Below are 26,503 nucleotides of genomic sequence, written 5' to 3'. Positions count from 1 at the left end.
GGGACATGATGTGATCCACCTGGGAGACAGACAGGACAGACACTCTCTCAACCGGATCATTATCCTCCATCTTGTTATCCTTAATGGGAGGAGGGATAGGGTGTCGCACACACACACACTAACACTGATAGGCTGTAACACACACTGAGTCCAGGACCCTAGAGGCATCTTAGTGGACGTCTCATTTACAGATTAAAAAACGAAAGTGCCGAACATCAATTATTTACCCACACAACTCAACCCCTTCGCTTCATCTCCCACTCTTCATTTACCCCCCCCCTCTCTCTACCAGCCTCCCCTCTTCCACCCCCTGCCCTTCCCTGTGACTGAGGTGTTTTGTGCTGCCTGAGTATTCACTACAAGAGAGGAAGAGAGGTAGAGAGAGGGATTAGCTTTCATTCTTAATAGCATGGACATCTTATCACTGCGGCGGAAAGCCAAGAGGACACCAGAGACCCTAGGGGGTTCCAGAAAGAAGAGGAGGAGAGGAGGAGAGGGGGTGGGGGGACAATTACCCTTGGCTATTACTTACACCTGCAGTTCACCAGAGAGGTGAGAGACAGAGAGAGAGGGGGGGAGCAAGAGAGAGTGAGGCATAGATAGATGGATGGATGGATGGGGGAGGGTCAGAGCGGGAGAGCGGGTGATAGATGGTGAGAGAGAGAGAGAGAGAGAAGAGAGAGAGAGAGAGAGAGAGAGAGAGAGAGAGAGAGAGAGAGAGAGAGAGAGAGAGAGAGAGAGAGAGAGAGAGAGAGAGAGAGGAGTGGAGTGGAGTGGAGTGGAGAGGAGAGGAGAGATGGGGGGAGGGAGGGATGAAGGGACCGATGGAGAGATAGTGAGGGGGACAGAGTTGTGTTACAAGGTGCAAGGATGAGAGAGAATAATGTTTTTGGTTCACCATTGTGTGAGATTTGTGTTCCTCAGTAGAACATGGGAGAGGTGAGGAGCAGAGCGGGCTGGACCAGGGTTGGGTGACATTGAAAAGGCAGAGTAAATAAGAGAGTAAGAAAGGAGCTCCGCATGGCACAAAGACTGGCTTTGTTGCCCTGGTGATCATGAAACCTCAGCAGATAACACAGACAGAGAGAGAGAGAGAGAGAGAGAGAGAGAGAGAGAGAGAGAGAGAGAGAGAGAGAGAGAGAGAGAGAGAGAGAGAGAGAGAGAGAGAGAGAGAGAGAGAGAGATACAGACAGACAGACAGAGAGAGAGAGAGACAGAGAGAGAGAGAGAAGAGAGAGAAAGAGAGAAGAGAAGAGAGAGAGAAGAGAGAACGAGAAGATAGGAGAGACAGACAGACAGAGAAGAGAGAGCAGAGATAAAGAGAGAGAGACTCCCATATCTATTAGGTGAATTACCAGTGTGCTACCACAGCAGCAGGAGAGGCTCAAATAAAGAGGGAGAAAGAAAGACAGTGAGTGAGTCGAGGCCTTTCAAACGAGAAGCAACTCAGCCAGCATGGCCTGAATAGATAGAGAGAGAGAGACAGAGGGGTAGAGAACATGGAAAAAGAGAGAGGGAGACTGGATAGAGAGGATGGAGCAGAGAATGAGGAGAGCCCCCCGATGGGTTTCAGATCACACACCATCCACAGATGACCCATTGTGGCCCCATTCTTCAGGTTTCCTCCCTCTATCTCTCTCTCTCTCTTTCCCTCCCCCCTCTCTCCCGTCTTCCCCCTTTCTCTCTATCTCTCTATTTCAATTCAATTTCAATTTAAGGGGCATTATTTGCATGGGAAACATATGTTTACATTGCCAAAGCAAGTGAAATAGATAATAAACAAAAGTGAAATAAATAATAAAAATGAACAGTAAACATTACAAAATAATAAATAATAAGAAATACATTTCAAATGTCATATTATGTCTATATACAGTGTTGTAATGATGTGCAAAAAATTTAACTACAAAAGGGAAAAATAAATAAACATAAATATAGGTTGTATTTACAATGGTGTTTGTTCTTCACTGGTTGCCCTGTTCTTGTGGCAACAGGTCACAAATCTTGCTGCTGTGATGGCACACTGGTATTTCACCCAGTAGATATGGGAGTTTATCAAAATCGGGTTTGTTTTCGAATTCTTTGTGGATCTGTGTAATCTGAGGGAAATATGTGTCTCTAATATGGTCATACATTGGGGAGGAAGTTAGGAAGTGCAGCTCAGTTTCCAACTAATTTTGTGGGCAGTGTAGTGTGCACATAGCCTGTCTTCTCCTCAGAGCCAGGTCTTCCTTTGGCGGCCTTTCTCAATAGCAAGGCTATGTTCACTGTATTTCTCTCTCTCTCCACCCTATCTCCCCTCCTCCCCCCTTCTATCTCTCTCTTTCTACCCCATCTCCCCCTTCTATCTCTCTCTTTCTACCCTATCTCCCCTTCTATCTATCTCTCCACCCTATCTCCCCTCCCCCTTCCTATCTCTCTCTCCACCCTATCTCCCCTCCCCCCTTTCTATCTCTCTCTCTCCACCCTATCTCCCCTCCCCCCTTTATATCTCTCTCTCCACCCTATCTTCCCTCCCCCCTTTCTATCTCTCTCTCCACCCTATCTCCCCTCCCCCCTTTCTATCTCTCTCTCCACCCTATCTCCCCTCCCCCCTTTCTATCTCTCTCTCTCCACCCTATCTCCCCTCCCCCCTTTCTATCTCTCTCTCTCCAACCTATCTCCCCTCCCCCCTTTCTATCTCTCTCTCTCCACCATATCTCCCCTCCCCCCTTTCTATCTCTCTCTCTCCACCCTATCTCCCCTCCCCCCTTTCTATCTCTCTCTCTCCACCCTATCTCCCCTCCCCCCTTTCTATCTCTCTCTCTCCCCCCTATCTCCCCTCCCCCCTTTCTATCTCTCTCTCTCCACCCTATCTCCCCTCCCCCTTTCTATCTCTCTCTCTCCAACCTATCTCCCCTCCCCCCTTTCTATCTCTCTCTCTCCAACCTATCTCACCCCCCCCTTCTATCTCTCTCTCTCCAACCTATCTCACCTCCTCCCCCTTCTCTCTCTCTCTCTCTCTCTCTCTCTCTCTCTCTCTCTCTCTCCTATTCAGCCCTTGTCTTTCTGGCCCAGTCTTGGCGCTGGCCTGGGGGCACCCAGCATATATCTTCAGTCTTCTCTTCTCTCTCAGCAGATTGTAACACTCTGCTCCACTAAGCTTCTGACGTACATACAGGATCGGCTGACCGTCCCTATTCAAGAAAAGCAGCAGACTTCTTAACCAGGCTGGACAGTGGAGACAGAGGCTGACATCTCAATGAAGCCTTGTACTGTTTTGAATTATAACTGGAGATCTGTGTTCATAGCTTGTTTTAGTGCATCTGTCATTGATGCGTGATTTAAATGGAAGCCAACGTTAAGCCAACAAATTTCAAGCAGATATGCAATTTTTTTTTAAATGTATGATTATTTTTTAAGCAAAGCAACTACAAAGTGAATCACACACACACACACACGTTATGTTCTTCTATTCTGTGGGGACCTAAAAAATATTTAATTCATCCCATAACCCTAACCCAAACCCTATACTTAACTCCTAACCCTCAACCTAACCACTAGCCCCTTACACTAACCCTAATTGTAACCTAACCACTAAGCTTAAATTAGCCTTTGTCCACATGGGGATGTATGAAATGTCCCTTACTATCCTTGTGGGGACTTATGGGAATTTTAGGTCCCCACAAGGATAGAAGAACCAACCAAGACACACACACACACATACCATACACACACACACAAAGCATACGCACGCGTGCATGGACACATGCGCACACACACACACACCATACATACTTATGCGTGGACACACACACATACACATACCACACGCACGCACACACACACCAAGCATACATGCATGGACACACACACATACCACACGCACGCACACACACAAAGCATACGCATGCATGCATGGACACACACACACACACACACACACACACACACACACACACACACACACACACACACACACACACACACACACACACACACACACACACACACATACACACACGCAGGCTCATCTGGGTCATGTTCTCTGTTTCTGAGTGTAATGACTATCATTAGAATTGGAGCTATGATGACTGCCAGCTGGGGTAGACAGACACATCAGGGAAATGGGTTCCTTTGTGTGAATGTGTGTGTGTGTGTGTGTGTTTGTGTGTGTGTGCATGCGTGCGATTGATTGTGGAATATTCAAGAATAGCAACATAGTGGAGTGTATTTTGAACTGTTCTCCAACTCTCTGACAGTCAGACAGTAGTGCTGTGTTCTCATCTTCCCTAGGCAGAGACAGAGGCCGGAGGCAACTCCTGTCTGACTACATTTCAGACACAGGATGCATGTTAACAGGCCTGATGAGTTGTAAGCTGGAAGACTGTCATTATATACGCAGGAACACAGTAGTGAGGTTGTGAATAATGTACAGATGTAGGATCTTTAGTTGCCGAGAATTATTTTCCTGCACTGCAGGAAATGCAGATGAGCTTCGTGATTTACATAAATTCACAGAGAACCTGCATTAACACACGATTAAATTAACAGTATTTCACTTTTCATGCAGCCTACTTTTGACCAGCTTATATAATATCCTAAACACCGATGAAGCAACATTATGGACTAAACGTTCAAATTCTGCTGCTGCAGGAATAATTTGCTATGGCAACACTGTCAAATTAAGACACTATATCTGTATTTGTGAAGGGAAAATTGTACAAAGAATTTGGATGAGGACTACATTTAGACATTTGCATACAGTGATTGAATGACTAGTTACATGCATTTCATCTTATAACTTAATATTCTTCCTTTTTTGCATTACACAAGCTACCTTTGTGGTTTTTTTTGTATTTCAGTTTAGTTGAAAGAATTGTCAAGCAATGAACTAATCTAAAACTCCTATGTAAATCCAACAGCTAAATCATTCACCAAGTTATTCAAATAAACCAAGGAAATACAGTCTGCAGAATCAAATCTCACTTCTCAGTAGAAAAGGAAACTCCTCATTTCCACTCCAGTATGTATCAAATCACACACTTCATTTCAATAGATTGTTCTTCACACTTTCCAACACACTCACTCATTCATTCACTCACTCACTCACTCACTCACTCACTCACTCACTCACTCACTCACTCACTCACTCACTCACTCACTCACTCACTCACTCACTCATTAACTCACTCACTCACTCACTCACTCTCTCACTCACTCACTCACACACACACACACGCATACGCACACCCGCATGCACACACACACACACCCGCACGCACACACACACCTAGACAAAGACAGACAGGCAGATAATCGACTTAAAGTACACTTGAAGTAACACATAATAATCCACTAACAAAAGAGACAAAACAACTCAACTAGGGGAACGAGGGATTTCAAAAGGAAAAAGGAAGAGAAAATGGCATCCCTTCATCCTTTAACATAATCAGATCAATTTCCGGTCACACCTCTCTGTGTGCTGAGCCACATTGACCTCCTGCTTTCCTGCCTCTATTAGAAATGAAGCACTTTCATGTTGTAGAACGTTGACAAATCACATTACGGACTGTGTGTTAGCAGTGTGTGTGTGTATCTGAACATGTTTGTATGTGTGTGTGTGTGTGTGTGTGTGTGTGTGTGTGTGTGTGTGTGTGTGTGTGTGTGTGTGTGTGTGTGTGTGTGTGTGTGTGTGTGTGTGTGTGTGTGTGTGTGAGCAGTGTGTGTGTGTGTGTGTGTGTGTGTGTGTGTGTGTGTGTGTGTGTGTGTGTGTGTGTGTGTGTGTGTGTGTGTGTGTGTGTGTGTCTGAACATGTGTGTGTTTATGTTTGCGTATGTGTGTATGTGTGTGTGTGTTAGCAGCTCTGAGGGTAGTTTAGACTAAGGGCTACACAGCTCCATGTCCTCTCTCTCTCTCTCTCTCTCTCTCTCTCTCTCTCTCTCTCTCTCTCTCTCTCTCTCTCTCTCTCTCTCTCTCTCTCTCTCTCTCTCTCCCACTCCCCTCTCTCTCTCCCTCTGAAGTGAACTGTCATCCTAACAGGTCTTTAGATCATTCCCTAACATTACCATCAGACAGCTGGAGGTAAATAAAGACATTAAAAACACATAGAGGACAAGTTGGACCCTGGGAGACCAGGGGAGACTGGAGCAGCACACTGTGTGTGTGTGTGTGAGTGCATGCGTGTGTGTGTCATCCAGAGTGTATGTTGTCTACCTCCTCTAACTCAGCGGTTCCCAATCGTCTGTTCTGGGCACCACCAAATTACCGTCAAAAGCTCTCGAAGACCACCATCCCGGAATCACAGAATTTTTTAACATTAAATATCTTGGTGGTCAAATTTAGAGTACATTTGATCACTGAATGTAAAAGCCTATTGTTAATATTAGTATTAACAATTTGCATTGTGAAAAGTAACGTAAAATTGCTTATAATACCCTTAATACCCCCAACTGGTATTATTCTTGGAAGAAGGGAAAAAATCATACAAAGAATACACATTTGCGGACCACCTGCAGTACCCCCCGCAGACCACAGGTTGAAAACTACTGCTCTACATCTCTCTGCTCATCAAACTGGTTCAATCAAACGAATCCTGTTATGCAGAATGCTACGGAACTAAGGAGAAGAAAAGACCAGAACAGAGAGGAAAAGCGTTAATTCCAAACCAATTCACATCCCTGCCAAAGAACTGTCAGATATGACAACACGTTAAAAGGTTCCATCCCTGTGGCGGAACACTGAATCAGAATGTTGGGGCGGAACATTGGAGTGAACATTCTATACATGTTATTAAGTGGGGTTAAGTGATATAATATAATCCTTACCTCATAGAAATATAATTAGAACACATGATACCCTGGCATTGTTGAATACTTGTTTCTGATTGGCTTTAAGGGCATTCTAGAGCGTGCATTATTTAAGTGATAATGCCCTCAAAGCCTGGTGTTTGGAGGATATATTGGCATGGGTGTTGTTAGGCCTGAGACGAAGTCGAGGACCGGCAAACCATGCCAATATATCCTCCAAACACCTCCTTCGAGGGCATTATCACTTTCATACAACGGGTTACCAACATATTCAAATAATGATTGACATATTTTCATTATAAAAGTTATTTTGATTAATTGATTCATACTATTTCATCCCTCCACAAGATATAGTCCCGACACAAATCTAGGGTTGCTACGCAAGCCGGCTGGTCGTTCTATCGGTTCGGTTGACAGAGACGCGACCCAGTCGTTCAGTCTTTTTATTCTGTATCTATAGACGCGACCCAGTCGTTCGTTCTATATCTTCCATTGCCATACTGGCTGGCAACATTCGTATCCCTTGCTTGCTAGCTAGCCAACTATGGCTAACTTACAGTCACGTCAAATAATAGCAAAGTAGCTGCATTTGCGTTTGTTTAAGCTGTTTTCTAGTGACATTTATTTGGATACATCCATAACAATGATTTAATGATGCGAAATTTCGCCTGGCATAGAAAATGTGTTCTCTCGTCAGGACACTGTTCATAGGATCTAGCCAACAACACAGCTAACACAATCACTTCAAACTGAAGCTGGAAAGACAGCAAACTAGCGGCACTTCATTTCGTTTGATCTGTTTTCTATTGATATTTCTGTGTATATATCCATAAAAATGATGCTGATTCATGATTTCGACTGGCTGAGAAAAGCTGCCTGTCTGTCTGTCTCATGCCGATTCCCTACACGTTCATTACTATGGGACAGCTGGAGATTGAATATTGAAACAATGTTGCAAATGTCGGAGAGACAGACAGCAAGGTTTATAAAAATCTTCGCTGTTGAAAACTAAATGTTAGTCTAAAAGAAATGTGATATAACGTCTAGATGCTTTTTATAGTGGCGATCAGGTTTATAAATTGCCTGGCTGGGCTGATGAGACAGTGGATTACACAGAGTAAATAGGGATTTTAACATCATAGATATAGCCCGTGGTAACTTGTGGAATAGATACCGGCTGGAATGCGGTTTTAACCAATCAAGATTCAGGATTAGACCCACCCGTTGTATAATTCCATATAACGCACGGTATAATTGCAAGGTATAATTCAATGGCTGTCACGCCCTGACCGTAGAGAGCTTTTTATGTTTCTATTTTGGGTTTGGTCAGGGTGTGATTTGGGTGGGCATTCTATGTTCCATTCTCTATGTTATTGTATTTCTTTGTTTTGGCCGGGTATGGTTCTCAATCAGGGGCAGCTGTCTATCGTTGTCTCTGATTGGGAACCATACTTAGGTAGCCCTTTTCCCTCCTTTCTGTGTGTCTTTGTTTGTGGCACTATAGCCCTTAAGCTTCACGGTCGTTTTTGTATTGTTTATTGTTTTGTCGGCGTCATTCTAATAAAAAGGAATATGTCCGCTCACCACACCACTTTGGTCCAGTTCTTTCGATGGCCGTGACAATGGCTATGAAGTTCATTCTACTGGCAAATGAATACCTTTCTAGTGGCAAATATGTTAAAAGGGATAATCAACTCAGGACTCTATGCGATCTCTGGAAAATAATGCAACTCCGTGGAAGGTTACATTATTTTCCAGAGAACACATCTTGTTGATTATACCTTATGTACTATATGTATCTTTACACCTCACCCAACCTCTGATTTGTTCGCTACAATATAGGGTAGATTTAGGTTACTACTTTGTATTGTTCACCAGATGTTTTGCTGTAGACTAGAGGTCGACCGATTAATCAGAACAAGAGAATAAATGAAAACCAACACAGTCCCGTATGGTGCAAACACTGAAACGGAAAATAACTACCCACAACCCATAGTGGGAAAACAGGCTACCTAAGTATGATTCTCAATCAGAGACAACGATCGACACCTGCCTCTGATTGAGAACCATACTATGCCAAACACATAGAAATATAACACCGAGAACAAAACATAGAATAACAACATAGAATGCCCACCCCAACTCACGCCCTGACCAACTAAAATAAAGACATAAAAAAGGAACTAAGGTCAGAACGTGACAAAGAAGATGCGGACAAGGTCTAACCTATAAAAGCCATCGTTTTTATAGCCATAGAGATATTTGAGTCTACTTGAAAAATCTATAGCCGTTGTCATGGACATTCACAAAACCCAATATCCTAAATTGAGGCCAGAGATGACGTGATTGTGGTTCTCTACCACATGTTATATGATGTCCTCTAGATTCAAAAGGTAAATTTTTTTGTTATCCTTACTGTACACCACCAGCCTCCTGCGCTGTACACTGAACTAAAGTTGGGCCACAAAGTAAAGCTTTCTCTATGTATCTAAGCCCTATAGTGTATTCTTCTGTTCTTCTTCTCTTAACTATGGGTTATTCTTCTTTTCTCACAGGCAGTGAATCTATCCATTCTATTGACAGAGAGCAGACAATATGATTTTTTATTAATCTTATGGGTTTGTAGGGCGAAAGAGGCCCTGGGCCTAGTCTATTGGCCTTGGGAACTCTGGTACACTATGTTGATTATAGCCTAAAGTGTGTGTGCTCTACAGATATAAGTAAAATACATACAGTACCAGTCAAAAGTTTGGACACAACTAAATGGAATGGAATACCCAGAGTTACCTCTGCTGCAGAGGATAAGTTAGTTAGAGTTACCAGCCTCAGAAATTGCAGCCCAAATAAATGCTTCACAGAGTTCAAGTAACAGACACACATCAACATCAACTGTTCAGAGGAGACGGTGTGAATCAGGCCTTCATGGTCGAATTGCTGCAAAGAAACCACTAATATAGGACACCAATAAGAAGAGACTTGTTGGGGCCAAGGAATATAAGCAATGGACATTAGAACGGTGGAAATCTGTCCTTTGGGCTGATGAGTCCAAATTTGCGATTTTTGGATCCAACCGCCGTGTCTTTGTGAGACGCATTTTAGATTCTTCAAAGTAGCCGGATGATCTCTGCATGTGTGGTTCCTGCCATGAAGTATGGAGGAGGAGGTGTGATGGTGCTTTTCTGGTGACACTATCTGCATTCTGCAGCCATACGCCATCCCATCTGGTTTGCGCTTAGTGGGACTAGAATTTTTTTTTCAACAGGACAATGACCCAACACACTTCTGTGTGAGGGCTGTGTAAAGGCTATTTGACCAAGAAGGAGAGTGACGGAGTGCTGCATCAGATGACTTGAGTTCCACAAACACACAACCTCAATCCAATTGAGATGTTTTGGGATGAGTTGGACAGCTGAGTGAAGGAAAAGCTGCCAACAAGTGCTCAGCATATGTGGGAACTCCTTCAAGACAGTTGGAAAAGCATTCCAGGTGAAGCTAGTTGAGAGAATACCAAGAGTGTGCAAAGCTGTCATCAAGCTACTTTGAAGAATCTAAAATGTATTTGAATTTGTTTAACACTTTTTTGGTTACTACATGATTTCATATGTATTATTTCATAGTTTTGATGTCTTCACTATTATTCTACAATGTAGAAAATAGTCAAAATAAAGAAAAACCCTGGAATGAGTAGGTGTGTCCAAACTTTTGACTGGTACATTTTCAAATACTTCAAGTTACTTTTTATCTGGTTTCCCCACTAAGGAACCATCAGAATAGTTCCCCAAAGTGCAAACTCTAAGAAACTGTATGGTTTGAAGTTTTTTTGTTTTCGTTTCAAGTTTCACTGTTTCAAGTACTCAAAGGTATTTGACCCAGGTCTAGTTCAATGCTGTGTGCTGTGTTGAGTTGGTCCTCATCGCTCTCTGTGGGAACAGTTTCAGAACCCCCAGAGGGGTGATGTCACAAAGGTGTAGGACACAACTGTCACTTCTGAACAGTAGAGGAGGCTGCCTTCGGTTTGAGACGTCTTGACTTTCACCGAATACCCATAACAAGTAACCCCCCTAGCGCACCACTACTACTGCATATGCATGTACTTATGGAAGCCCATATGTCTGCTCACTGATTTACCAATTCAAATCAGCTTTCCTCCAGATATCAAACAAAGGCGAGCGTTGCTGGTGTCAGATGATGTAAATGAGTTGAGTGTGTTCTGCCATGAAAACGTCTAAAAGACGCGGATCACATCTGCCCTAGTCTTTGTTTTCTCTTCTTGTGTCTCTCTTCCTCATCTGCTGGTGTTTCTCTCTCATCTCTCTCATTACATGTATATGTATTCAGGGTAGTCATCTAATGACCGATGCGCAGCGTGACAAAAGGGTGTATCTAAGGGCATTTATTTTCAAGGGGAATTCAACAGGCATGTATATTTTGTATCCTTTTTTAAACCAGAGTAGACACATTGAGATTGACATGGCGCCGACAGATATGGCAGCTCTGCTTCTAGCTCCTAAGCAACTGTAAGAGCTGTCGCTCTCCTCATCCTCAGATGAGGTGAGGAGAGAAGGATCTTCTGACCAAAATGCGGAGTCTGGGAAATATGCCATCTTTATTATAAATTACAAACGATGCAGATGGCAACACGAAAACTAAACAAAACACTTTCAAACTACAAAATAACAAAACGACATAGAACGAAAACCTGAACATAAACTTACATAACTGAAACGTAAACTCACGAACAGGCAACAGACGACATCGAAACAAAACGAACAGCCAAACAGTCCCGTTTGTGAATATATATCGAACAACACGAAACATCACAGGAGACAATCACCCACAAACACACAGTGATAATGCCCTACCTAAATATGACTCTTGATTAGAGGAAAATGCAAACCACCTGCCTCTAATCAAGAGCCATACCAGGCAAACCGAAACCAACATAGAAACAGGTAACATAGACTGCCCACCCAAAACACATGCCCTGACCATAAACACATAAAAACTAACATAAATAGGTCAGGACTGTTACAGTACCCCCCCCCCAAGGTGCGAACGCCGGGCGCACCAGCACAAAGTCCAGGGGGGGGTCCGGGTGGGCAGTTGACCACGGTGGTGGTTCCGGTTCAGGACGCTGTCCCCGTACCACCATAGTCACTCCCCTCTTCTTTCTACCCCTTCTAATGCCCACCCTAACACTACCTTCCCCTAAATAAACAGCTAGCACCAGGACAAGGGGCAGCACCGGGACAAGGGGTAGCACCGGGACAAGGGGTAGCACCGGGACAAGGGGCAGCACCAGAACAAGGGGCAGCACCAGGATAAGGACCATCACTGGGACAAGGGGCAGCACCGGGACAAGGGGCAGCACCGGGACAAGGGGCAGCACCGGGACAAGGGGCAGCACCGGGACAAGGGGCAGCACCGGGACAAGGGGCAGCACCGGGACAAGGGGCAACACCGGGACAAGGGGCAGATCCCGGCTGAAGGACTCTGGCAGGTCCTGTTTGGACGGCTCTGGCAGGTCCATGCTGGCTGACGGCTCTCTACGCTCATGGCAGGCTGACGGCTCTTGACGCTCATGGCAGGCTGACGGCTCTCGACGCTCATGGCAGGCTGACGGCTCTCGACGCTCATGGCAGGCTGACGGCTCTCGACGCTCATGGCAGGCTGACGGCTCTCGACGCTCATGGCGCTCTGACGGCTCTGGCTGCTCATGGCTCTCTGACGGCTCTGGCTGCTCATGGCTCACTGACGGCTCTGGCTGCTCATGGCTCTTTGACGGCTCTGGCTGCTCATGGCTCTCTGACGGCTCTGGCTGCTCATGGCTCTCAGTTGGCGGCTCTGGCTGCTCATGGCTCTCAGTTGGCGGCTCTGGCAGATCCTGTCTGGTTGGCGGCTCTGGCAGATCCTGTCTGGTTGGCGGCTCTGGCAGATCCTGTCTGGCTGACGGCTCTAGCGGCTCCTGTCTGGCTGATGGCTCTAGCGGCTCCTGTCTGGCGGATGGCTCTGTAGGCTCATGGCAGACGGGCGGCTTTGCAGGCTCATGGCAGACGGGCGGCTTTGCAGGCTCCTGGCAGACGGATGACTCAGATGGCGCTGGGGAGACGGATGGCTCAGATGGCGCTGGGGAGACGGATGGCTCAGATGGCGCTGGGGAGACGGATGGCTCTGGCCGGATATGGCGCACTGTAGACCTGGTGCGTGGTGCCGGAACTGGAGGCACCGTGCTAATGACAAGCACCTTCCTACTAGTGCGGGGAGCAGGGACAGGGCACACTGTATTCTCAGAGCCTACTCTATCCCTGATGCGTGGTACCGGGACTGGTGACGCCGGCCTGAGGACAAGCACATCAGGATTAGTAGGGGGAGAATATACAGTGTGTACAGGGCTCTGGAGACGCACTGGTAGCTTAGTGCGTGGGGCCGGAACTGGAGGCACCGGGCTAGATACACGCACTACAGGGAGAGTGCGTGGAGGAGGAACAGGGCTCAGGATACGCACTGGTAGCCTAGTGCATAGTGTAGACACTGTAGGTACTAGGCTGGGGCGGGGAGGTGGTGCCGGAAATACCGGACCGTGGAGGCGTACTGGCACTCTTGAGCATTGAACCTGCCCAACCTTACCTGGTTGAATGCTCCCGGTTGCCCGACCAGTGCGGGGAGGTGGAATAACCCGCACCGGCCTATGTAGGCGAACCTGGGAAACCATGCGTAAGGCAGGTGCCATGTATGCCGGCCCGAGGAGACGCACTGGAGACCAGACGCGTTGAGCCGGCCTCATGACACCTGGCTCAATGCCCAATCTAGCCCTCCCAGTGCGGGGAGGTGGAATAACCCGCACCGGGCTATGCACTCGTACAGGAGACACCGTGCGCTCTACTGCGTAACACGGCGCCTGCCCGTACTCCCGCTCTCCACGGTAAGCCTGGGAAGTGGGCGCAGGTCTCCTACCTGCCCTTGGCCCACTACCCTTTAGCCCCCCCCCAAGAAATTTTTGGGAGTTACTCACGGGCTTTTTCGGCTTCCGTGCCAGACGCGTTCCCTCATAGCTCCGGTTCCTCTCTCCGGTAGCCTCCGCTCTCCTCAGTGCCTCCAGCTGTTCCCATGGGAGGCGATCCCTCCCAGCCAGGATCTCCTCCCAAGTGTAGCAACCCTTTCCGTCCAAAACATCGTCCCATGTCCATTGCTCCTTCTTTTCCTGTCCCTTTCTCCTTTGACTCCGCTGCTTGGCTCTGGGTTGGTGGGTGATTCTGTAAGAGCTGTCGCTCTCCTCATCCTCAGATGAGGTGAGGAGAGAAGGATCTTCTGACCAAAATGCGGAGTCTGGGAAATATGCCATCTTTATTATAAATTACAAACGATGCAGATGGCAACACGAAAACTAAACAAAACACTTTCAAACTACAAAATAACAAAACGACATAGAACGAAAACCTGAACATAAACTTACATAACTGAAACGTAAACTCACGAACAGGCAACAGACGACATCGAAACAAAACGAACAGCCAAACAGTCCCGTTTGTGAATATATATCGAACAACACGAAACATCACAGGAGACAATCACCCACAAACACACAGTGATAATGCCCTACCTAAATATGACTCTTGATTAGAGGAAAATGCAAACCACCTGCCTCTAATCAAGAGCCATACCAGGCAAACCGAAACCAACATAGAAACAGGTAACATAGACTGCCCACCCAAAACACATGCCCTGACCATAAACACATAAAAACTAACATAAATAGGTCAGGACTGTTACAGCAACTTTGCAGTATTTTATTTTTTTATGTGTTATTTCTTACATTATTGGCCCAGAAATGTTTTTGTGTTATTACATACAGCCGGAAATAACTTTTGAATATCAGAGCAGCGGTAACTCACCAGCGTCACGACCAGGAATATGACTTTCCCGAATTGGATCCTTTGTTTGTACCCCCAGGGTAATTTAACTTATTCCAGAGACTGGTCCAAAACACCACCGGCGGAGAAGAGGTATTCGGTGAAGACTTCTAGTCCGACTCAGGAGGCGTGCACACCATACACCGCTTCCGAGTATATTACACGCTAATTTTCGGTCTTTGGATAATAAAATAGATGAGCTCATGGCGAGGATCTCCTTCCAGAAAGACATCAGGGATTGAAACATACTCTGTTTCATGGAAACATGGTTCTCTTGGGATATACTGTCCCCGTCCATACAGCCATCTGGGTTCTCAGTATATCACGCATACAGAAATAAAGAACTCTCTGGGAAGAAGAAAGGCGGGGTGTATGTTTCATGATTAACTACTCATGGTATGATTGTGATAACATACAGAAACTCAAGTCCTTTTGTTCATCCGACCTAGAATACCTCACAATCAAATGCCAACCGTTTTACCACCCAATATAATTATCTTTGGTTATAGTCACAGCCGTGTATATTCCCCCTCAAGCCAATACCACGACTGCCCTCAAAGATCTACACTGGACTTCATGCAAACTGGTAACCACACATCCTAAGGCCGCATTTATTGTAGCTAGGGATTTTAACAAAGTACATTTGAGGAAAACACTACCGAAGTTCTACCAAAACATTGACTGTAGTACTCGCTCTGGAAAACCATTGGAACACTGCTACTCAACTTTCAAAATGCCTACAAGCCTCTCCTCCACCCTTCGGCAAATCTGATCACGACTCCATTTTCTCCTCCCACGTCCTCAGAGCATGTGCAGACCAGCTGGCTGGAGTGTTTACGGACATTTTCAATCTCTCCCTATCCCAGTCTGCTGTCCCCACTTGCTTCAAGATGTCCACCACTGTTCCTGTACCCAAGAAAGCTAAGGTAACTGAACTAAATGACTATTGCCCCGTAGCACTCACTTCTGTCATTATGAAGTGCTTTGAGAGGCTAGTTCAGGATCATATCACCTCTACCTTACCTTACACCCTAGACCCACTTCTATTTGCTTACCACCGCAATAGATCCACAGACGATGCAATCGCCATTGCACTGCACACTGCCCTATCCCATCTGTCCAAAAGGAATACCTATGTAAGAATGCTGTTCATTGACTATAGAGCAGCATTCAACACCGCTGTACCCTCCAAGCTCATCATTAAGCTCTGGGCCCTGGGTCTGAACCCAGCCCTGTGCAACTGGGTCCTGGACTTCCTGACGGGCCGTCCCCAGGCGGTGAAGGTAGGAAACAACACCTCTACTTCGCTAATCCTCAACACTGGCCCCACAAGAGTGCGTGCTAAATACCCTCCTGTACTCCCTGTTCACCCATGACTGCGTGGCCACGCACGCCTCCAACTCAATCATCAAGTTTGCAGATGACACAACAGTAGTAGGCCTGATTACCAACAATGATGAGACAGCCTACATGGAGGAGGTGAGGGCCCTGGGAGAGTGGTGCCAGGAAAATATCCTCTCACTCAACGTCAACAAAACAAAGGAGCTGATCGTGGACTTCAGGAAACAGCAGAGGGTGCACCCCCCTATCCACATCGACGGGACCGCAGTGGAGAAGGTGGAAAGCTTCAAGTTCCTCGGCATACACATCACTGACAAACTGAAATGGTCCACCCACACAGACAGTGTGTTGAAGAAGGCGCAACAGCTGAAGAAATTTGGTTTGGCACCTAAAACCCTCAGAAACTTTTACAGATGCACAATTGAGAGCATCTTGTCGGGCTGTATCACCACCTAGTACGGCAACTGCACGGTCCGCAACCGCAAGGCTCTCTAGAGGGTGGTGCGGTCTGCAAAACGCATGAGCGTATGTGGGCATATGCGTCATTGTGGGCAAACTACCTGCCCTCCAGGACACCTACAGCACCCGCTGTCACAGGAAGGTCAAAAAGATCATCAAGGACAACAACCACCCAAGCTACTGCCTGTTCACACCGCTATCATCCAGAAGGCGAGGTCAGTACAGGTGCATCAAAGCTTTGACCGAGAGACTGAAAAACAGCTTCTAGCTCAAGGCCATTAGACTGTTAAATAGACATCAGAAGCACTTTAGAGGCTGCTGCCCTATATACATAGACTTGAAATCACTGGCTACGTTAATAATGGAACACTAGTCACTTTAATAAGTTTTACATATTTTGCATTACTCATCTCATATGTATATACTGTATTCCATTCTATTCTACTGTATTTTAGTCTATGCCGCTCCGACATTGCTCATCCAAATATTTATATATTCTTAATTCCATTTTTGTTTGTATTGAGTGTATTGTTGTGAAATTGTTAGATATTACTGCACTGTTGGAGCTAGAAACATAAGCATTTCGCTACACCCGCAATAACATCTGCTAAACATGTGTATGTGACCAATAACATTTGATTTGATTTGAGAGAACGAGCATGCCAGCAGCATACCACCCTGCATACCACTGCAGGCTTGCTTCTGAAGCTAAGCAGGGTTGGTCCTGGTCAGTCCCTGGATGGGAGACCAGATGCTGCTGGAAGTGGTGTTGGAGGGCCAGTAGGAGGCACTCTTTCCTCTGGTCTAAAAAATATCCCAATGCCCCAGGGCAGTGATTGGGGACACTGCCCTGTGTAGGGTGCCGTCTTTCGGATGGGACGTTAAACGGGTGTCCTGACTCTCTGAGGTCATTAAAGATCCCATGGCACTTATCGTAAGAGTAGGGGTGTTAACCCCGGTGTCCTGGCTAAATTCCCAATCTGGCCCTCAAACCATCATGGTCACCTAATAATTCCCAGCTTACAATTGGCTCATTCATCCCCCTCCTCTCCCCTGTAACTATTCCCCAGGTCGTTGCTGCAAATGAGAACGTGTTCTCAGTCAACTTACCTGGTAAAATAACGGTAAAATAAAAAAAAAATTTAAAAAATGCTCAATTGACTCTGTCCAATGGAGGGGCTCGGCCCTCACACCCCATGACAACAATGCCCTCGCCATGGAGAAGAATACAACACAGAAAAAGCATAATCCCTGGTCTAATCCCTTCCGAGGCAAGATGTCACAGAAATCAAAGCTATTCTAGCATGAATTCTGCTATATTTAAATCCTGCTACCAGCCACTCAGTGGAGAAAGAGAAACAGAAAGGAAGGAATACCATCTGCAGTCCAGTCAGGGTGCAGTAATAGAAGGAATGTGTTTGGCCTAATTAAATAATTAGAGCAGTAAAAAGACATGCTTTGTCATCTCCGTGGTATATGGTCTGTTATAAACTGGGTGGTTTGAGCCCTGCATTCTGATTGGCTGAAAGCCATGGTATATCAGACCGTATATCAGCAATAAGCAACAATAGCAATAAGGCTCCTTGTGGGTTTGTGATATATTGCCAATATAGCACTGCTAAGGGCTGTGTCCAGGCACTCCGCGTTGCATCGTGTTTTCGTACTGGCCTTAGCTGTGGTATATTGGCCATATACCACACCCCCTCGGGCCTTATTGCTTAACTATACCTCCATGGTACTGTGTATATTTGCAGTATGTCTGACTCTAGGTGGTATTCGCAGGTCACAGGGCTGTAGGTACGGGGTCACACTGGGACTTATAGCGTCTTATTCAACCCCCCCCTCCCCCCCAGGCCTAAACTCCAAAGGATTCCTGAGATTCCAGCATTCTAATTGCAGCAGGAGAGTGATAATGAAGATGCATATTCAGCCTCCAAAACCACACTGGACTGGAGTTTGAACCAACAGGTTGTATGTTCTGTACGTACAGTACACTGGTACATCCAGTATGCACAGTCAGGTACAGCTGCATTGATAGACTGTGTACAACATCAATCAGAGGTTATTCCTCACGAAGTGACCTTCATTTCTGGTTAGGTCAAGTTGTGAGGAAAACGTCTGGCTCGAGAGGTCTGCTGGTTTTGGTGTGAATGTTGATGGTTTTGGTGTGTAAGTTGCTGGTTTTGGTGTGAATGTTGCTGGTTTTGGTGTGTAGGTTGCTGGTTTTGGTGTGAATGTTGATGTTTTGGTGTGAATGTTGCTGGTTTTGGTGTGTTTGTTGCTGGTTTTGGTGTGAATGTTGATGGTTTTGGGGTGTATGTTGCTGGTTTTGGTGTGTAGGTTGCTGGTTTTGGTGTATATGCTGCTGGTTTTGGTATATGTGGCTGGTTTTGGTGTGTATGTTGCTGGTTTTGGTGTGTATGTTGATGGTTTTGGTGTGACTGTTGCTGGTTTAGGTGTGAATGTTGCTGGTTTTGGTGTGACTGTTGCTGGTTTTGGTGTGAATGTTGCTGGTTTTGGTGTGTATGTCTTACCTTGCAGCCTTCGCAGGCGCTGACACCATAGTGGTACCCCGAGGACTTGTCCTGGCACACGAAGCAGGGCTTGTAGACGCGGGGCGGGGGCAGGGGGGACGGGGGGCTTGGGACCAGCTCCTCAGAACTGGTGCTCTGGGTCTCGATGGCTGCAGAGACACAACAGAAGAAGATGATGAAGAAGATGTAGTAGTTCTTTATTCATCCCAATTGGAAGAAAAATTGCATAATGAAGAAGATGATTCAAGTTTTAGTATGGGACAAGATACGTGGTAATGATAGGGCATTCAAAACCCATTTCCTGAGTGAGTGAACTAAAGGTACTGAATTAACTGAAATCAGGGCAGACAGTTGCAAATCTTTGGCATACAATTACTGTGTCCACATACTCATCCAACAGTGGGTCTGAGTGGCCACTTTATTTCTATTTTGATGTTATTGGAACGGAAACACAAACATTGTGATATTTAATGAGTTGATATAGAACCTCCAGAACCCTGGAATGAGTTCTCAGAACTACATCTCTGGCCTGACAGCGGTCATTCAGAGTGAACAAAAACAAACTTTTCAGCCAGTGGGTTTCTTTCTAATAGGTTTTGAAAAGTCCACCTGTGACTTGACTGAGTTTTAACACAAAAGTTAAAAGGTTGATCAAAATGTTTTTATATTAAAGTGGAAATAGGCTGTGATGACATCATGTTATAGCCTACCAGCAACCAATTTATCTAGCGCCTTGCTCCCATATAGCTCTGGAGTAGGGTTGCAAAACGTTCAATAAATCCCCTGCTTTTCCAGAAATCCTGGGTGGAGGAATGCGGATTTCCTGCTTGTTCCTCCCTGTTTCTGAGAATCCTCCAACCGGGATTTAGAGAAAATCAGAAAACGTATTGAAAATTCCCCGAATTCTGCAACTGAACTCAGGAATATATGTGGCTTGTCCAGGGCCTGCCCATCTATAGATCTATCTGCAGGGAGCAGAGCAGAGCAGTGTTGGTTGGTTGGCAGCAGGTTGGTTGGTTGATTAGATTACATTATTCCATACTTCATCAGCTCAAGCTCAATTATACATCTATTAGAGAGCAACCCCGTGATCTGTTCCTGACCCTTGACCCCATGCAGAATTCCCCTGAGGTTCAACTTACCCTTGTATTATGTTCAAAAAGGTGTCCTGGGTCAATTTGACACATTACAGTAGATTTGTCAAAAATGGGTCAAATTGACTCATTGTGTGTGTGTGTGTGTGTGTGTGTGTGTGTGTGTGTGTGTGTGTGTGTGTGTGTGTGTGTGTGTGTGTGTGTGTGTGTGTTTGTTTAACTGTTACAGTATATTGCCAATCTCTTTGTGGTATTAAAGGACAGTGTGAGTGTAGAACTGCCATGACGGTGAATATTAGTGCTACTGCATGATTCACAGTGACCTCTGCTTCCCCTCTGGTGAATCAAACAGACGTGCGTGTTATTCGTCAATCAAATCCCAAAGCAAACAGAAACTAGTGCAACTGGCTAGTCAGTTGGAGTGAGTCACTTTGCTATCATCTGTATGCAGTTTGATGCTGACAGTAATCAATATCGTACTACGCACACATCGCTGATGGATCTTTAGAATTTCAATAGTGCTTGTTCACAGACTGTATGTTAGTCCAAATAGTCATTAAATCGCTTGAGCGTAAATAAATTAAAACAGTCAACTTGCAGTAATGTTCACTTTCGCAGGCCTCCTGAGTGGTGCAGTGGTCTAAGGCATCGCAGTGCTAGCTGTGCCACTAGAGATTCTGGGTTCGAATCCAGGCTCTGTTGCAAACGGCCGCGACCAGGAGACCCATGGGGCGGCACACAATTGGCTCAGCATCGTCCTGGTTAGGGGAGGGTTTGGCTGGCAGGGATGTCCTTGTCCCATCGCACACTAGTGACTCATGTGGCGGGCGCAGTGCGCGCTGACACGGTCGCCAGGTGTACGGTGTTTCCTCCGACACATTGGTGCGGCTGCTCTCTCCGGGTTATGTGGGCAATGCGGTTTGGTTGGGTTGTATTTTGGAGGGCGCACTGCTTTCGACCTCCCGAGTTAGTACAGGAGTTGCAGCGATGAGACAAGACTGTAACTATCAATTGGATATCACAAAATTGTGGAGAAAAAGGGTTAAAACATTTTTTTCTCTCTCTGACTTACAAACACCCTCTTCCTGGAACCCGGTATAATTAACCAGGACAGAAAGATATTTGTTTTACTTTAAGTCAGGTCAGCTAGCTGTGTGTGTGTGTGTGTGTGTGTGTGTGTGTGTGTGTGTGTGTGTGTGTGTGTGTGTGTGTGTGTGTGTGTGTGTGTGTGTGTGTGTGTGTGTGTGTGTGTGTGTGTGTGTGTGTGTGTGTGTGTGTGTGTGTGTGTGAACTAGCTCACTATAGCCTACAAAATGCAGAAGCCACAGACTACAGATTACACACACACACATACACACACACTGTCACAGGGAGGGAGATACGATCTACCACTTTAATATGTAACATGAGGGAGAGAGACAAGCCGTGCAGAGCCAGAGACAGTGGGGGGACCTGTATCATATGTTGTATCAGATGTAATATGTAAAAGTATGTATGTGTGTGTGTGTGTGTGTGTGTGTGTGTGTGTGTGTGTGTGTGTGTGTGTGTGTGTGTGTGTGTGTGTGTGTGTGTGTGTGTGTGTGTGTGTGTGTGTGTGTGTGTGTGTGTGTGTGTGTGTGTGTGGATGGCGACATCAAGGGACATGTATCACATGGAATATGACGTGTAATATGTAAAACAAGCTGTGGCGTGTTCACATCAGGGAGATGTGGCACAACGACCATGATAGAAATGTATACAAGTCTTCCCAGCTGGTACAGTACTGAACACTACAGATGCAACTACATGTTGTGTAGAATACAACACATTGGAACTGATAGAATAGGCCTTCAGAGTGTTTCCAATGCCTTGGATCATTACACATGGGAAAGAGGGAGAGCAGTAGACACACACACACACACACACACACACACACAGGCAAACAACACACTTCTGCCCAGCGCTGCCCATTTGAAACTCATGGTTGGTTCTGGGAGTGTGGCTACCTGCAGACAGATGGAGCACATAAAGGCAGATGCATTTCCCCCCTTTGGTGGTGTGTGTGTGTGTGTGTGTGTGTGTGTGTGTGTGTGTGTGTGTGTGTGTGTGTGTGTGTGTGTGTGTGTGTGTGTGTGTGTGTGTAACTGTGTGTGTAACTGTGTGTCTAGAGCGATGTATAGGCCCTATCGGGCGCTGGGGAGCCTTTGCTCCATTTTCTGGCGCTGGCTTTGCAGCAAACTGACTTCACCGCATGTTAACATAGGTATAAACCAGCACCATTACAGAGACTACAGACCAGCGACAGACCAGGCGAGCCAAGGGGTGGGAGCAGTGTGTGTCAGTGTGCGTATACTCTGTGTGTGTGTTTGCGTGTGATTGTGTGTGTGTGTGTATGAAAAAAATGTCTCGAAGCTTATTCTGCTGAACTCTTAACCCCCTGCTAAACCAGCCAGCAGGGTCAGACAGGAAAACACACCCGGCCTGGAGGAGGAGGAAGGGGGGGCAATCTCTGAATGAGGGGAAAGACTAATGGAAAACACACAGGCTGAGTTAGGAAGGAGCCTTGTTATGGCTATGGCTTGCTGTGGGTGGTGGTGATTTAACCTTTATTTAACTAGGCAAGTCAGTTAAGAAAATATTCTTATTTACAATGACGGCCTAGGAACAGTGGGTTAATTGCCTTGTTCAGGGGCAGAACGACAGATTTTTACCTTGTCAGCTCAGGGATTCAATCTAGCAACCTTGCGGTTACTAGGCCAACGCTCTAACCCCTAGGCTACCTGCCGCCCCAAGAAGAAGAAGGAGAAGTAGAAGTAGAAGTAGTAGTAGAAGTAGAAGAAGAAGTAGAAGTAGAAGAAGTAGAAGTAGAAGTAGAAGTAGAAGAAGAAGTAGAAGTAGAAGTAGAAGAAGAAGTAGAAGTAGAAGAAGAAGTAGAAGAGAAGTAGAAGTAGAAGAAGAAGTAGAAATAGTAGTAGAAGTAGAAGAAGTAGAAGTAGAAGAAGTAGAAGAAAAAGTAGAAGTAGAAGAAGTAGAAGAAGAAGTAGAAGTAGTAGAAGTAGAAGTAGTAGAAGAAGTAGAAGTAGAAGAAGAACTCTTTAGAAGTGAGGAGGGTCCTATAGGGCAGTTAAAAATAATTTGTGGGCCAGTCAACCATGTCTATCCTCACTGTGTCCACCTGTCCCTACCCCCTGTTCACCACATTGTCCCCACACTGAGGGTCAGATAGCTAGATGACCAGTGACATGAAAACAAAACAATCTGTGATGTCCACAAACCTCACAGATGGCTAGCAGGGAGGTACCTAAGGCAAGATCTGTTCCACACACACACACACACACACACACACACACACACACACACACACACACACACACACACACACACACACACACACACACACACACACACACACACACACACACACACACACACACACACACACACACACACACACACACACACACACACACACACACACACACACACACACTGTACAATGATATCACAATGACATAGAATCAGGACATGGACTGTTTCTACCCTGTAATCATGAGACCACAGTTATGTCCAAATGACTGTTGTACTGCAGCGATCCATTTACACCAACCCTACCTTCAACAAACAGAGAGAGAATAAACAGGTAGAACGAGACAGCAGGTTACTATCGCTAGTAGACACTACAGCGCCGTATTGCACAGTGCAGCAACTGTCCTGCCAATACCACAGTACAGCCTTTTAGCGCCAGTTCCCTTCACAACTCCACCTCTCCTCTGACAGTTTATCGAAGCTGGAAGTGTTTTTCTCCCCTTCTTCCTCTGGGTTATTTGCAGGAGCAGGGAGCACATAGCACACACACACACACACACACACACACACACACACACACACACACACACACACACACACACACACACACACACACACACACACACACACACACACACACACACACACTGAGACAAACAGCTCACATACACCAGGCGGGAGGAGATAGAGAGTCAATAGGAAACGGTCAAAGTTCACCCAAAGTACTCCAAATTAGAAGCAGCTTTGTGGTGGGAGAGAGAGAGGGAACAGCACTGGCTGTAGGCTGTAGTACACATTTAATTCAATTCTTTAAACACTAACTGGAAGAGAAGATAGAAACAATAAAAAAACAGTCATCTAACTGTATGTATTGTCTAGAGAAAGACGAGGAAAAAGTTCTACTTGTGCTGCTGGTCTGTTTTTGATTAGGAGAGAGACCGAGGGAAACTGCCGGCAGACTGAGGTCATGGGGTGCTGAGAGGTGGGGGGGTGGTGCTGAAAACTCACAGGGAAACAGTCTGTCTAGTCAGTCTTCAAGACGACACATATCAAGTGCGAAAGTGTCTCCCAGTAGGGGGAATCAATCAAACTGCAGCTAGAAGAGCCGCTGAAACAGATTTGTTAAAGGGACACAGCTTCTAAAGGGGATTATCCAGAGGTGTCAGGGTGTGGAACTGGACCTTGGTTTGAACCACTGAACGGCACTTTGAGTTTGGTTCAGAGGTTCATGGTTCATACCAGTTATGTGACTGCGGCTATCCTCCAAGCCGCCCTCCCTGCCTTGAGCTCTGTGCGACCCCCTGTGATCTGTTGAGGTCAAAGGTCAAATGGAGACAGAGGGCGTATAAAGAGCCAGAACTCTCACTGCTACGCTCTACACCAGGGACCGAGCAACGCAACAGGTGTGAGACACTTCAAAGCTTAAAGTGCAACAAGAAAAAAAAGAGACGAGGGGGAAAGAGAGAGAGAGAGGGATAGAGGAAGAGAGAGAGGGAAAGAGAAGGTTTCAAATAGAGAGAGGAATAAATGTGACAAGTTTATTTTTAATCTTTAGAGATGCTTTCCCTAAGAGCCTGACGACGTTGTTATGATTCTCCACTCCCCGGCAAGCACTTTAAGAGGTCATTTGGTCCGGACGTCAGCTCTTAGCAGTAAAGGAGACCTGCATTAGACCTGCATTAAACATCTCTGAGCTATAGACAACCCAGCAAACCGGGATCATTCCCAGAACATTAGTTAAGATTCCCATTAAGTTCTAGTTAGGGTTTAATCTAACATTAGGATGATAACATCTCAAAAACATTCAAATACATATATTTTTTTATTACATATTATTATTCTCTTAACATTCACTAAAATGCTCCCTCCAAAAATCGAAAGTGTCTCTCTGGAAGTAACCCAGAACACCTTCCACTTTCCAAATAAGTCAGTTCTTATGACGTTCATAGAATATTTGTTTTAGGTTTAACATAATATTTCATTGACTTTCAGACAGTATACATGTTTACCTTGTCTTTGAGGTCCTCTCAACATTTCAAGAACATTTAGAACATGTTATATTCAAGTTTTACCTAATATTACCACATTCTCAACATGCAAATGTCTAGTTCCTTAAAGCATAAGAAAGCAGATTGGAATACATCCCCATTATGTTTCTCTCCAGATTTAATGGCAATTGGCATTCTACAAGGTGATATAGACATACATGTGCTTTAAAAAGGAAGCATGATGGAATTCCTGATAGACCATAGTGCCATGGCTATTTACTGAAAAAATATGTGTGACCTATTTCAGGAAGCTAGGTGTATGTCACATGTCACTACTTCACAGGAGAGGCATTTCAACAACTTTTTTTAAATCAAAAGGCATTTTTTGAAAGAAATGCCTTCTGGAACATGTGAACTTACTGGTGCCTTAATAACAAACTTGTATTGCAATTTTTTACATTTCACACCTAGTTGGTTTAGCCATGGAAAAAGTCAGGAACCTTCCTGCTAGCCATGATTGGCTGAGATAAATGATGGGCTGGACATGCCGGGAGATGAGGTTGGATTGGTCTGCCATGTAGCATGCTCAGTATGTGTTGACAGTCCTTTCTACTACGGCATTTTTGAAATATATAACGTTAGCCACCGAGAACTACAAACGTTTTGCTACTTTTCTCAACAACATTGAATTTATTAGGTGCTATCGACAAATCAGTTGCAAATAGTTCTGATGGGCTACTTTCTGCACATGCCACAGTCAGTGTGAACCGGAGTGACTTGACACAACAATGGCCAAATAAGATGTAAATACAAACAAAACTGAGTTAAATTGTTCCAGTCTGCTGTAAAGCGTTCATACATGTATACGGGTAAGAGTCTAGCAACATTTTCAAACACTATAAGTTTCTAATTTAAAGCGTACTGTTTGCTAGCTAGCGGACGTTAGCTTGCTGGCTCACTAGCTAACATTACACGCATGATCTGTGTGGTAATATTATTTGAATCAGAAATCCATTTGTATTGCTAGTTATGGCCTAATTTTAGCTAGCTAACATTGAACCTAGGTGGTTAGCTTTAGCTACCTGCAGATTCATACTATAGCTA

The 26,503-nt window shown here is 45.4% G+C and overlaps 1 protein-coding gene across 2 annotated transcripts in view; it reads right to left on the bottom strand.

The window, feature by feature from the left end:
- The window catches only part of LOC129820063 (retinoic acid receptor beta-like), a 240,993-nt gene that overhangs the window by 65,834 nt on the left and 148,656 nt on the right, over positions 1 to 26,503 (bottom strand). For both annotated transcript variants that reach the window (XM_055876892.1, XM_055876893.1), the window contains one exon: positions 19,033 to 19,181. In XM_055876892.1, the coding sequence (XP_055732867.1) occupies positions 19,033 to 19,181 (149 nt within the window). The remainder of the gene's footprint in view (positions 1 to 19,032; positions 19,182 to 26,503) is intronic.

This window comes from Salvelinus fontinalis, chromosome 22, assembly GCF_029448725.1.
Source record: "Salvelinus fontinalis isolate EN_2023a chromosome 22, ASM2944872v1, whole genome shotgun sequence".
NCBI classification, from domain to species: Eukaryota; Metazoa; Chordata; class Actinopteri; order Salmoniformes; family Salmonidae; genus Salvelinus; species Salvelinus fontinalis.
This window is presented reverse-complemented; position numbering and strand designations above follow the sequence as displayed.